General features: G+C 27.4%; 1 protein-coding gene across 2 annotated transcripts in view; it reads left to right on the top strand.

The window, feature by feature from the left end:
• Nucleotides 1–14056, top strand: part of LOC143256439 (inositol-trisphosphate 3-kinase homolog) — a 50397-nt gene that overhangs the window by 27870 nt on the left and 8471 nt on the right. For both annotated transcript variants that reach the window (XM_076513675.1, XM_076513674.1), the window contains exons 4-6: nucleotides 506–652; nucleotides 791–863; nucleotides 2133–2268. In XM_076513675.1, the coding sequence (XP_076369790.1) occupies nucleotides 506–652; nucleotides 791–863; nucleotides 2133–2268 (356 nt within the window). The remainder of the gene's footprint in view (nucleotides 1–505; nucleotides 653–790; nucleotides 864–2132; nucleotides 2269–14056) is intronic.

Below are 14056 nucleotides of genomic sequence, written 5' to 3'. Positions count from 1 at the left end.
TCTTTGACTGTGAACATATGAATCAGTTTTCCACTCATAAATGTAGAAATTATTAATCTAGTTGTTAGTTTTAAGTTCTGTGGTTACGTCGAGAATGGTCATATTATTTAGTTCTCTAACCCTAAACTTGAATTTAGCAATAGTAAGTTCTATTTGTGGCCAGGAAGCTAGTACCAACATTTATATCTTTATATAAAAGTTAGTATTCATGTATTTATCAATGTTTTAATTCTAGTCATAAATCTTCCCACATTAATTTTGTTTACTTAGGTGTTTGGATATCTTTACAAGTTGCGCAGATATATTTAATATTATGTTTACTAGTATAAAGGCTTCTCCTAGCAAGGCTTAGCTCTGGTGACCAAGTACGTAGGCCTAACACTAACAAGGCTTAGTTTCAAGTGGTGAGTAGGTTTACTAGCCTTGTTGAACTGCACGTATAAGTTTAAATGGTCAGCACGTGGTGGGAATATATTTTTTATACCTACATCTCTACCTTTTATAGGAACTATTGCTCCGGCAGGTCCGGGAACAATCTGGAAGAAAGTAAATTCCGATGACGGGGAAATGGAAGCTTATAAAAAGCTAGTGACAGATGTCACTTCAGACGTGGTTCCCAAATTCTACAGAGAAGTGGAGTACAACGGAGAAAGTATCCTTTCCACGTTTTCTATAAATTTGTTAGATATTTGATCTGAAGCTGTTAGATTACAGCTACATTTTAAAGATTGTTTCTTATAGCTGTAACCCTAAAGAGTAACTGGTTTGACCCTTGACTACAAATAATCAGAATTTATTGAAATACAGGATCTTCTATGTCAGTTCTCAAATCCGGCAGTCATGGATATCAAAATGGGAACAAGGTAGTAAGTTATATAAAACTGTTTTTAACTTTATAATCCTAACGGTAAGCTTAGGAACTCACTACACTAAAATTCAATGTTCGAATCCCTACGGTGGACAGATATCTCTTTGTACGTGTGTGCCCTAAAACAACATCTGCTTCTTTTAGGGCAAAGAAATACAATGGACTATCTGGATTATATCCATGTCAGGATTCAAACCACGAATTTCAACGTTATGAGCACTGAATCCTGAATGTTATCACAAGGTCACATTAATTTAAAAAGTCCAATATTATTTATGGAAATATTTATTATAAATTATTTTTGTACGTTTTGTTTTTAAACTGAATATCTTACTTTATCTTGTTTGTTTTGTTTTCTAAATTGAGAATTTGGACATGCTAGAAACACTCGATGAATTCCAGACACCTAAGATGTTACTCTGTTTTTAAAGCTCAATCAAAATATTTTTTGCACGCTGCTTACAATACCTAAGAAAACTAAACTCGCAATTCTGAAACTATATCTTAAAAACAAGCCAAAACAAAACAAAAACACTGCACTAATTGAAAAGATCCCAAGGTACAAACTATAATGTAGGACTGTAAAATGTACTCTAGGTTTTGGAGGTGACAGCTTAGTAGGACCTAACGATGCAGTGGGGATGCATTCCATTCGCCAGTTTCACATAAGAAATAAAAGAGTAGCAACAGATATAGAAATAGACGTTAGGAGAGCGAGATTCAGGTGTTCAAGCCTATAACGTCCCACATGTATATCACCATTTACTGCCTACAGAATGTGACTGCTCTCCCATGTAAAACAGAAAAAAATGATTGAAATGAAAATAGAAATAAGAATAAGAAAATAACGGTAAATAAGTTGAAAACTTGCCTCTTGAAGTTAGAGTTCCGGCGCCCAATATGCTAAAAAGGCGCTGATTGATAGCAGAAAACATAAATTATACAAAGTAAGAAACAAAGTTTAAACAAACTGGACTAGTACAGCTCCCAACAACAAACCTTATTTAAGTATACTGTGGCTATCATGTTCTAAACAAGCCTCTGTATGCGGCAATGTGTACATCCGCATAAAGTAGTGCCAAGTTGTTAAATGACCTTATTCATAACTAAAAATAGTTTACATACAAAGATTGACAATTGTTTACTTTTATAAAAGTAACGTTGTTTTTTTATAGAAGTGATGTTTTTGTTTTCTACACAAATAACTTTGTTGTTTTCTATACAAGTAATGTTTTTTTATACAAATAGCGTTGTTCTTTTCCAGAACATTCCTTGAAAATGAAGTACAGAACAACAAAGCAAGGACAGATCTGTATGAAAAAATGATTAACATTGACCCTGAAGCTCCTACACCAGAGGAGAGAGAATCTGGGACAATTACCAAACTGAGATACATGCAGGTATGAATTATAATTATAGATCAATAGGTAGTATCTATAGGAAGGTATGAAGTATTGTTAGAGACTAATATGTAGTATCTATAGAAAGGTGTGAAGTATAATTATACACCAATATGTAGTATCTATAGAAAGGTATGAAGTATAATTATAGATCAATAAGTAGTATTTATAGAAAGGTATGAAGTATAATTATAGATCAATAAGTAGTATTTATAGAAAGGTATGAAGTATTGTTATACACCAATAAGTAGTATCTACAGAAAGATATGAAGTATTGTTATACACCAATAAGTAGTATCTATAGGAAGTATTGTTATACATAAATAAGTAGTATCTATAGAAAGGTATGAAGTATTGTTATACACCAATAAGTAGTATCTATAGAAAGGTGTGAAGTATAATTAGAGATCAATAAGTAGTATCTATACAAAGGTGTGAAGTATTGTTATACACCAATAAGTAGTATCTATAGAAAGGTATGAAGTATTGTCATACACAAATAAGTAGTATCTATAGAAAGGTATGAAGTATTGTTATACACCAATAAGTAGTATCTATAGAAAGGTGTGAAGTATAATTATAGATCAATAAGTAGTATTTATAGAAAGGTATGAAGTATTGTTAGAGACTAATATGTAGTATCTATAGAAAGGTGTGAAGTATAATTATACACCAATATGTAGTATCTATAGAAAGGTATGAAGTATAATTATAGATCAATAAGTAGTATTTATAGAAAGGTATGAAGTATAATTATAGATCAATAAGTAGTATTTATAGAAAGGTATGAAGTATTGTTATAGACTAATATGTAGTATCTATAGAAAGGTGTGAAGTATAATTATACACCAATAGATAGTATCTATAGAAAGGTATGAAGTATTGTTATACACTAATAAGTAGTATCTATAGGAAGTATAGTTATACACCAATAAGTAGTATCTATAGAAAGGTATAAAGAATTGTTATACACCAATTAGTAGTATCTGTAGGAAGTGTTTTTATACACAAAAAAGTAGTATCTATAGAAAGGTATGAATTATTGTTATACACCAATAAGTAGTATCTAAAGAAAGGTATGAAGTATTGTTATACACCAATAAGTAGTATCTATAGAAAGGTGTGAAGTATAATTATAGATCAATAATTAGTATTTATAGAAAGGTATGAAGTATTGTTATACACCAATAAGTAGTATCTATAGAAAGGTATAAAGTATTGTTATACACCAATAGGTAGTATCTATAGAAAGGTATGAAGTATAATCATAGATCAATAAGTAGTATTTTTAGAAAGGTATGAAGTATTGTTATAGACTAATATGTAGTATCTATAGAAAGGTGTGAAGTATAATTATACACCAATAGGTAGTATCTATAGAATGGTATGAAGTATTGTTATACACTAATAAGTAGTATCTATAGGAAGTATTGTTATACACAAATAAGTAGTATCTATAGAAAGGTATGAAGTATTGTTATACACCAATAAGTAGTATCTATAGAAAGATATGAAGTATTGTTATACACCAAAAATTAGTATCTATAGGAAGGTATGAAGTATTGCTATACACAAATAAGTAGTATCTATAGAAATGTATGAAGTATTGTTATACACCAATTAGTAGTATCTATAGGAAGTGTTGTTATACACAAATAAGTAGTATCTATAGAAAGGTATGAAGTATTGTTATACACCAATAAGTAGTATCTATAGAAAGGTATGAAGTATTGTTATAGACTAACATGTAGTATCTATAGAAAGGTGTGAAGTATAATTATAGATCAATAATTAGTATTTATAGAAAGGTATGAAGTATTGTTATACACCAATAAGTAGTATATATAGAAAGGTATAAAGTATTGTTATACACCAATAGGTAGTATCTATAGAAAGGTATGAAGTATAATCATAGATCAATAAGTAGTATTTTTAGAAAGGTATGAAGTATTGTTATAGACCAATATGTAGTATCTATAGAAAGGTGTGAAGTATAATTATACACCAATAGGTAGTATCAATAGAATGGTATGAAGTATTGTTATACACTAATAAGTAGTATCTATAGGAAGTATTGTTATACACAAATAAGTAGTATCTATAGAAAGGTATGAAGTATTGTTATACACCAATAAGTAGTATCTATAGAAAGATATGAAGTATTGTTATACACCAAAAATTAGTATCTATAGGAAGGTATGAAGTATTGCTATACACAAATAAGTAGTATCTATAGAAATGTATGAAGTATTGTTATACACCAATTAGTAGTATCTATAGGAAGTGTTGTTATACACAAATAAGTAGTATCTATAGAAAGGTATGAAGTATTGTTATACACCAATAAGTAGTATCTATAGAAAGGTATGAAGTATTGTTATAGACTAACATGTAGTATCTATAGAAAGGTGTGAAGTATAATTATACACCAATATGTAGTATCTATAGAAAGGTGTGAAGTATTGTTATACACCAATAGGAAGTATCTATAGAAAGGTATGAAGTATAATTATAGATCAATAAGTAGTATCTATAGAAAGGTATGAATTATTGTTAGACACCAATAAGTAGTATCTATAGAAAGATATGATGTATTGTTATACACCAATAAGTAGTATCTATAGAAAGATATGATGTATTGTTATACACCAATAAGTAGTATCTATAGGAAGTATTGTTATACACAAATAAGTAGTATCTATAGAAAGGTATGAAGTATTGTTATACACCAATTAGTAGTATCTATAGGAAGTGTTGTTATACACAAATAAGTAGTATCTATAGAAATGTATGAAGTATTGTTATACACCAATAAGTAGTATCTATAGAAAGGTATGAAGTATTGTTATACACCAATAAGTAGTATCTATAGAAAGGTGTGAAGTATAATTATAGATCATAATTAGTATTTACAGAAAGGTATGAAGTATTGTTATAGACTAATATGTAGTATCTATAGGAAGGTGTGAAGTATAATTATACACCAATAAGTAGTATCTATAGAAAGGTATGAAGTATTGTTATACCCCAATAGGTAGTATCTATAGAAAGGTATGATGTATAATTATAGATCAATAAGTAGTATCTATAGAAAGTATTGTTATACACCAATAAGTAGTATCTATAGGAAGTATTGTTATACACCAATAAGTAGTATCTATAGAAAGGTATGATGAATAATTATAGATCAATAAGTAGTATCTATAGAAAGTATTCTTATACACCAATAAGTAGTATCTATAGAAAGTATTGTTATACACCAATAAGTAGTATCTATAGAAAGTATTCTTATACACCAATAAGTAGTATCTATAGAAAGTATTGTTATACACCAATAAGTAGTATCTATAGAAAGGTATGAAGTATTGTTATACACCAATAAGTAGCATCTATGGAAAGGTGTGAAGTATTGTTATACACCAATAAGTAGTATCTATAGAAAGGTATGAAGTATTGTTATACACTAATAGGTAGTATTTATAGAAAGGTATGAAGTATAATTATACATGAATAAGTAGTATCTATAGAAAGGAATGAATTATTGTTACACACCAATAAGTAGTATCTATAGAAAGATATGAAGTATTGTTATACACCAATAAGTAGTATGTATAGGAAGTATTGTTATACAGAAATAAGTAGTATCTATAGAAAGGTATGAAGTATTGTTATACACCAATTAGTAGTATCTATAGGAAGTGTTGTTATACACAAATAAGTAGTATCTATAGAAAGGTATGAAGTATTGTTATACACCAATAAGTAGTATCTATATAAAGGTATGAAGTATTGTTATACACCAATAAGTAGTATCTATAGAAAGGTGTGAAGTATAATTATAGATCAATAATTAGTATTTATAGAAAGGTATAAAGTATTGTTATAGACTAATATGTAGTATCTATAGAAAGGTGTGAAGTATAATTATACACCAATAAGTACTATCTATAGGAAGGTATGAAGTATTGTTATACACCTATAGGTAGTATCTATAGAAAGTATTGTTATACACCAATAAGTAGCTTCTATAGGAAGTATAGTTATACACCAATAAGTAGTATCTATAGAAAGGTATAAAGAATTGTTATACACCAATTAGTAGTATCTGTAGGAAGTGTTTTTATACACAAATAAGTAGTATCTATAGAAAGGTATGAATTATTGTTATACACCAATAAGTAGTATCTATAGAAAGGTGTGATGTATAATTATAGATCAATAATTAGTATTTATAGAAAGGTATGAAGTATTGTTATATACCAATAAGTAGTATCTATAGAAAGGTATAAAGTATTGTTATACACCAATAGGTAGTATCTATAGAAAGGTATGAAGTATAATTATAGATCAATAAGTAGTATTTTTAGAAAGGTATGAAGTATTGTTATAGACTAATATGTAGTATCTATAGAAAGGTGTGAAGTATAATTATACACCAATAGGTAGTATCTATAGAAAGGTATGAAGTATTGTTATACACTAATAAGTAGTATCTATAGGAAGTATTGTTATACACAAATAAGTAGTATCTATAGAAAGGTATGAAGTATTGTTATACACCAATAAGTAGTATCTATAGAAAGATATGAAGTATTGTTATACACCAAAAGTTAGTATCTATAGGAAGGTATGAAGTATTGCTATACACAAATAAGTAGTATCTATAGAAAGGTATGAAGTATTGTTATACACCAATTAGTAGTATCTATAGGAAGTGTTGTTATACACAAATAAGTAGTATTTATAGAAAGGTGTGAAGTATTGTTATACACCAATAGGTAGTATCTATAGAAAGGTATGAAGTATAATTATAGATCAATAAGTAGTATCTATAGAAAGGTATGAAGTATTGTTACACACCAATAAGTAGTATCTATAGAAAGGTATGAAGTATTGTTATACACAAATAAGTAGTATCTATAGAAAGGTATGAAGTATTGTTATACACCAATTAGTAGTATCTATATGAAGTGTTGTTATACACAAATAAGTAGTATCTATAGAAAGGTATGAAGTATTGTTATACACCAATAAGTAGTATCTATAGAAAGGTGTGAAGTATAATTATAGATCAATAATTAGTATTTATAGAAAGGTATGAAGTATTGTTATAGACTAATATGTAGTATCTATAGAAAGGTATGAAGTATAATTATACACCAATAAGTAGTATCTATAGAAAGGTGTGAAGTATTGTTATAAATTAATAAGTAGTATCTATAGAAAGGTATCAAGTATTGTTATACACCAATAGGTAGTATCTATAGGAAGGTGTGAAGTATTGTTATACACCAATAAGTAGTATCTCGAGAAAGGAATGAAATATTGTTATACACCAATTAGTAGTATCTATAGGAAGTGTTGTTATACACAAATAAGTAGTATCTATAGAAAGGTATGAAGTATTGTTATACACCAATAAGTAGTATCTATAGAAAGTTATGAAGTATTGTTATACACCAATAAGTAGTATCTATAGAAAGGTATGAAGTATAATTATACACCAATAAGTAGTATCTATAGAAAGGTGTGAAGTATTGTTATACACCAATAGGTAGTATCTATAGAAAGGTATGAAGTATAATTATAGATCAATAAGTAGTATCTATAGAAAGGTATGAAGTATTGTTACACACCAATAAGTAGTATCTATAGAAAGGTATGAAGTATTGTTATACACCAATAAGTATTATCTATAGGAAGGTGTGAAGTATTGTTATACACCAATAAGTAGTATCTATAGAAAGTATTGTTATACACCAATAAGTAGTATCTATAGGAAGTATTGTTATACACCAATAAGTAGTATCTATAGAAAGGTATGAAGTATTGTTATACACCAATAAGTAGTATCTATAGAAAGGTATGAAGTATTGTTATACACCAATAAGTAGTATCTATAGAAAGGTATGATGAATAATTATAGATCAATAAGTAGTATCTAGAGAAAGTATTGTTATACACCAATAAGTAGTATCTATAGGAAGTATTGTTATACACAAATAAGTAGTATCTATAGAAAGGTATGAAGTATTGTTATACACCAATAAGTAGTATCTATAGAAAGATATGAAGTATTGTTATACACCAATAAGTAGTATCTATAGGAAGTATTACTATACACAAATAAGTAGTATCTATAGAAAGGTATGAAGTATTGTTATAAACAAATAAGTAGTATCTATAAAAAGGTATGAAGTATTGTTATACACCAATAAGTAGTATCTATAGAAAGGTATGAAGTATTGTTACACACCAATAAGTAGTATCTATAGGAAGGTATGAAGTATTGTTATACACAAATAAGTAGTATCTATAGAAAGGTATGAAGTATTGTTATACACCAATTAGTAGTATCTATAGGAAGTGTTGTTATACACAAATAAGTAGTATCTATAGAAAGGTGTGAAGTATTGTTATACACCAATAAGTAGTATCTATAGAAAGGTATGAAGTATTGTTATACACCAATAGGTAGTATCTATAGAAAGGTATGAAGTATAATTATAGATCAATAAGTGGTATCTATAGAAAGGTATGAAGTATTGTTACACACCAATAAGTAGTATCTATAGAAAGGTATGAAGTATTGTTATACACAAATAAGTAGTATCTATAGAAAGGTATGAAGTATTGTTATACACCAATTAGTAGTATCTATATGAAGTGTTGTTATACACAAATAAGTAGTATCTATAGAAAGGTATGAAGTATTGTTATACACCAATAAGTAGTATCTATAGAAAGGTGTGAAGTATAATTATAGATCAATAATTAGTATTTATAGAAAGGTATGAAGTATTGTTATAGACTAATATGTAGTATCTATAGAAAGGTATGAAGTATAATTATACACCAATAAGTAGTATCTATAGAAAGGTGTGAAGTATTGTTATACATTAATAAGTAGTATCTATAGAAAGGTATGAAGTATTGTTATACACCAATAGGTAGTATCTATAGGAAGGTGTGAAGTATTGTTATACACCAATAAGTAGTATCTATAGAAAGGAATGAAATATTGTTATACACCAATAAGTAGTATCTATAGGAAGTGTTGTTATACACAAATAAGTAGTATCTATAGAAAGGTATGAAGTATTGTTATACACCAATAAGTAGTATCTATAGAAAGTTATGAAGTATTGTTATACACCAATAAGTAGTATCTATAGAAAGGTATGAAGTATAATTATACACCAATAAGTAGTATCTATAGAAAGGTATGAAGTATTGTTATACACCAATAGGTAGTATCTATAGAAAGGTATGAAGTATAATTATAGATCAATAAGTAGTATCTATAGAAAGGTATGAAGTATAATTATAGATCAATAAGTAGTATCTATGGAAAGGTATGAAGTATTGTTACACACCAATAAGTAGTATCTATAGAAAGGTATGAAGTATTGTTATACACCAATAAGTAGTATCTATAGAAAGTATTGTTATACACCAATAAGTAGTATCTATAGAAAGTATTGTTATACATCAATAAGTAGTATCTATAGGAAGTATTGTTATACACCCATAAGTAGTATCTATAGAAAGGTATGAAGTATTGTTATACACCAATAAGTGACATCTATGGAAAGGTATAAAGTATTGTTATACACCAATAAGTAGTATTTATAGAAAGGTATGATGAATAATTATAGATCAATAAGTAGTATCTAGAGAAAGTATTGTTATACACTAATAAGTAGTATCTATAGGAAGTATTGTTATACACAAATAAGTAGTATCTATAGAAAGGTATGAAGTATTGTTATACACCAATAAGTAGTATCTATAGAAAGATATGAAATATTGTTATACACCAATAAGTAGTATCTATAGGAAGTATTACTATACACAAATAAGTAGTATCTATAGAAAGGTATGAAGTATTGTTATAAACAAATAAGTAGTATCTATAAAAAGGTATGAAGTATTGTTATACACCAATAAGTAGTATCTATAGAAAGGTATGAAGTATTGTTATACACCAATAAGTAGTATCTATAGAAAGGTGTGAAGTATAATTATAGATCAATAATTAGTGTTTATAAAAGGTATGAAGTATTGTTACACACCAATAAGTAGTATCTATTAGAAGGTATGAAGTATTGTTATACACCAATAAGTAGTATCTATAGAAAGGTATGAAGTATTGTTATAGACTAATATGTAGTATCTATAGAAAGGTGTGAAGTATAATTATACACCAATAAGTATTATCTATTGAAAGGTATGAAGTATTGTTATACACCAATAGGTAGTATCTATAGAAAGGTATGATGTATAATTATAGATCAATAAGTAGTATCTATAGAAAGTATTGTTATACACCAATAAGTAGTATCTATAGGAAGTATTGTTATACACCAATAAGTAGTATCTATAGAAAGGTATGAAGTATTGTTATACACCAATAAGTAGTATCTATAGAAAGGTATGAAGTATTGTTATACACCAATAAGTAGTATCTATAGAAAGGTGTGAAGTATTGTTATACACCAATAAGTAGTATCTATAGAAAGGTATGAAGTATAATTATAGATCAATAAGTAGTATCTATAGAAAGGTATGAAGTATTGTTATACAATCAATAAGTAGTATCTATAGAAAGGTATGAAGTATTGTTATACAATCAATAAGTAGTATCTATAGGAAGGTGTGAAGTATTGTTATACACCAATAAGTAGTATCTATAGAAAGGTATGAAGTATTGTTATACACCAATAGGTAGTATCTATAGAAAGGTATGAAGTATAAATATAGATCAATAAGTAGTATCTATAGAAAGGTATGAAGTATTGTTACACACCAATAAGTAGTATCTATAGAAAGGTATAAAGTATTGTTATACACCAATAAGTAGTATCTATAGGAAGGTGTGAAGTATTGTTATACACCAATAAGTAGTATCTCGAGAAAGAAATGAAGTATTGTTATACAAATGAAGAAGTATTGTTATACACCAATAGTAGTATCTATAGAAAGGTATGAAGTATTGTTATACACCAATAAGTAGCATCTATGGAAAGGTATGAAGTATTGTTATATACCAATAGGTAGTATCTATAGAAAGGTATGAAGTATAATTATAGATCAATAAGTAGTATCTATAGAAAGGTATGAAGTATTGTTATACAACCAATAAGTAGTATCTATAGAAAGGTATGAAGTATTGTTATAAACCAATAAGTAGTATCTATAGGAAGGTGTGAAGTATTGTTATACAATAACAATAAGTAGTATCTATAGAAAGGTATGAAGTATTGTTATACAATCAATAGGTAGTATCTATATAAAGGTATGAAGTATAATTATAGATCAATAAGTAGTATCTATAGAAAGGTATGAAGTATTGTTATACACCAATAAGTAGTATCTGTAGAAAGGTATAAAGTATTGTTATACACCAATAATTGTTATCTATAGGATGTTGTTATACACTAATAAGTAGTATTTATAGAAAGGTATGAAAGGTATGAAGTATTGTTATACACCAATAAGTAGTATCTATAGAAAGGTATGAAGTATTGTTATACACCAATAAGTAGAATCTATAGAAAGGTGTGAAGTATAATTATAGATCAATAATTAGTATTTATAGAAAGGTATGAAGTATTGTTATAGACTAATATGTAGTATCTATAGAAAGGTGTGAAGTATAATTATACACCAATAAGTAGTATCTATAGAAAGGTATGAAGTATAATTATAGATCAATAAGTAGTATCTATAGATAGGTATGAAGTATTGTTACACACCAATAAGTAGTATCTATAGAAAGGTATGAAGTATTGTTATACACCAATAAGTAGTATCTATAGGAAGTATTGTTATACACAAATAAGTAGTATCTATAGAAAGGTATGAAGTATTATTATACACCAATTAGTAGTATCTATAGAAAGGTATGAAGTATTGTTATACACCAATAAGTAGTAGTTATAGAAAGGTATGAAGTATTGTTATACACCAATAAGTAGTATCTATAGAAAGGTGTGAAGTATAATTATAGATCAATAATTAGTATTTATAGAAACGTATGAAGTATTGTTATAGACTAATATGTAGTATCTATAGAAAGGTGTGAATTATAATTATACACCAATAAGTAGTATCTATAGAAAGGTGTGAAGTATTCTTATACACCAATAAGTAGTATCTATAGAAAGGTATGAAGTATTGTTATACACCAATAGGTAGTATCTATAGAAAGGTATGAAGTATAATTATAGATCAATAAGTAGTATCTATAGAAAGGTATGAAGTATTGTTACACACCAATAAGTAGTATCTATAGAAAGGTATGAAGTATTGTTATACACCAATAAGTATTATCTATAGGAAGGTGTGAAGTATTGTTATACACCAATAAGTAGTATGTCGAGAAAGAAATGAAGTATTGTTATACACCAATAAGTAGTATCTATAGAAAGGTATGAAGTATTGTTATACACCAATAAGTAGTATCTATAGAAAGGTATGATGTATAATTATAGATCAATAAGCAGTATCTATAGAAAGTATTGTTATACACCAATAAGTAGTATCTATAGGAAGGTATGAAGTATTGTTATACACCAATAAGTAGCATCTATGGAAAGGTAAGAAGTATTGTTATACACCAATAAGTAGTATCTATAGAAAGGTATGATGAATAATTATAGATCAATAAGTAGTATCTAGAGAAAGTATTTTTATACACCAATAAGTAGTATTTATAGGAAGTATTGTTATACACTAATAAGTGGTATCTATAGAAAGTATTGTTATACACCAATAAGTAGTATTTATAGAAAGGTATGAAGTATTTTTATACACCAATAAGTAGTATCTATAGGAAGGTGTGAAGTATTGTTATACACCAATATGTAGTATCTATAGAAAGGTGTGAAGTATAATTATACACCAATAAGTAGTATCTATAGAAAGGTATGAAGTATTGTTATACACCAATAAGTAGTATCTATAGAAAAGTATGAGTATTGTTATACATCAATAAGTAGTATCTATAGAAAGGTATGAAGTATTGTTATACACCAATAAGTAGTATTTATAGAAAGGTATGATGTATAATTATAGATCAATAAGTAGTATCTATAGAAAGTATTGTTATACACCAATAAGTAGTATCTATAGGAAGTATTGTTATACACAAATAAGTACTATCTATAGAAAGTATTGTTTTACATCAATAAGTAGTATCTACAGGAAGGTATGAAGTATTGTTATACACCAATAAGTAGTATCTATAGAAAGGTGTGAAGTATAATTATAGATCAATAATTAGTATTTATAGAAACGTATGAAGTATTGTTATAGACTAATATGTAGTATCTATAGAAAGGTGTGAATTATAATTATACACCAATAAGTAGTATCTATAGAAAGGTGTGAAGTATTCTTATACACCAATAAGTAGTATCTATAGAAAGGTATGAAGTATTGTTATACACCAATAGGTAGTATCTATAGAAAGGTATGAAGTATAATTATAGATCAATAAGTAGTATCTATAGAAAGGTATGAAGTATTGTTACACAATCAATAAGTAGTATCTATAGAAAGGTATGAAGTATTGTTATACACCAATAAGTATTATCTATAGGAAGGTGTGAAGTATTGTTATACAACCAATAAGTAGTATGTCGAGAAAGAAATGAAGTATTGTTATACACCAATAAGTAGTATCTATGGAAAGGTATGAAGTATTGTTATACACCAATAAGTAGTATCTATAGAAAGGTATGGTGTATAATTATAGATCAATAAGCTGTATCTATAGAAAGTA

The sequence above is a fragment of the Tachypleus tridentatus genome, chromosome 7 (assembly GCF_004210375.1).
Source record: "Tachypleus tridentatus isolate NWPU-2018 chromosome 7, ASM421037v1, whole genome shotgun sequence".
Classification (NCBI taxonomy): Eukaryota; Metazoa; Arthropoda; class Merostomata; order Xiphosura; family Limulidae; genus Tachypleus; species Tachypleus tridentatus.
The sequence above is the reverse complement of the archived record's forward strand: the minus strand, read 5'-3'. Positions and strand labels throughout refer to the sequence as shown.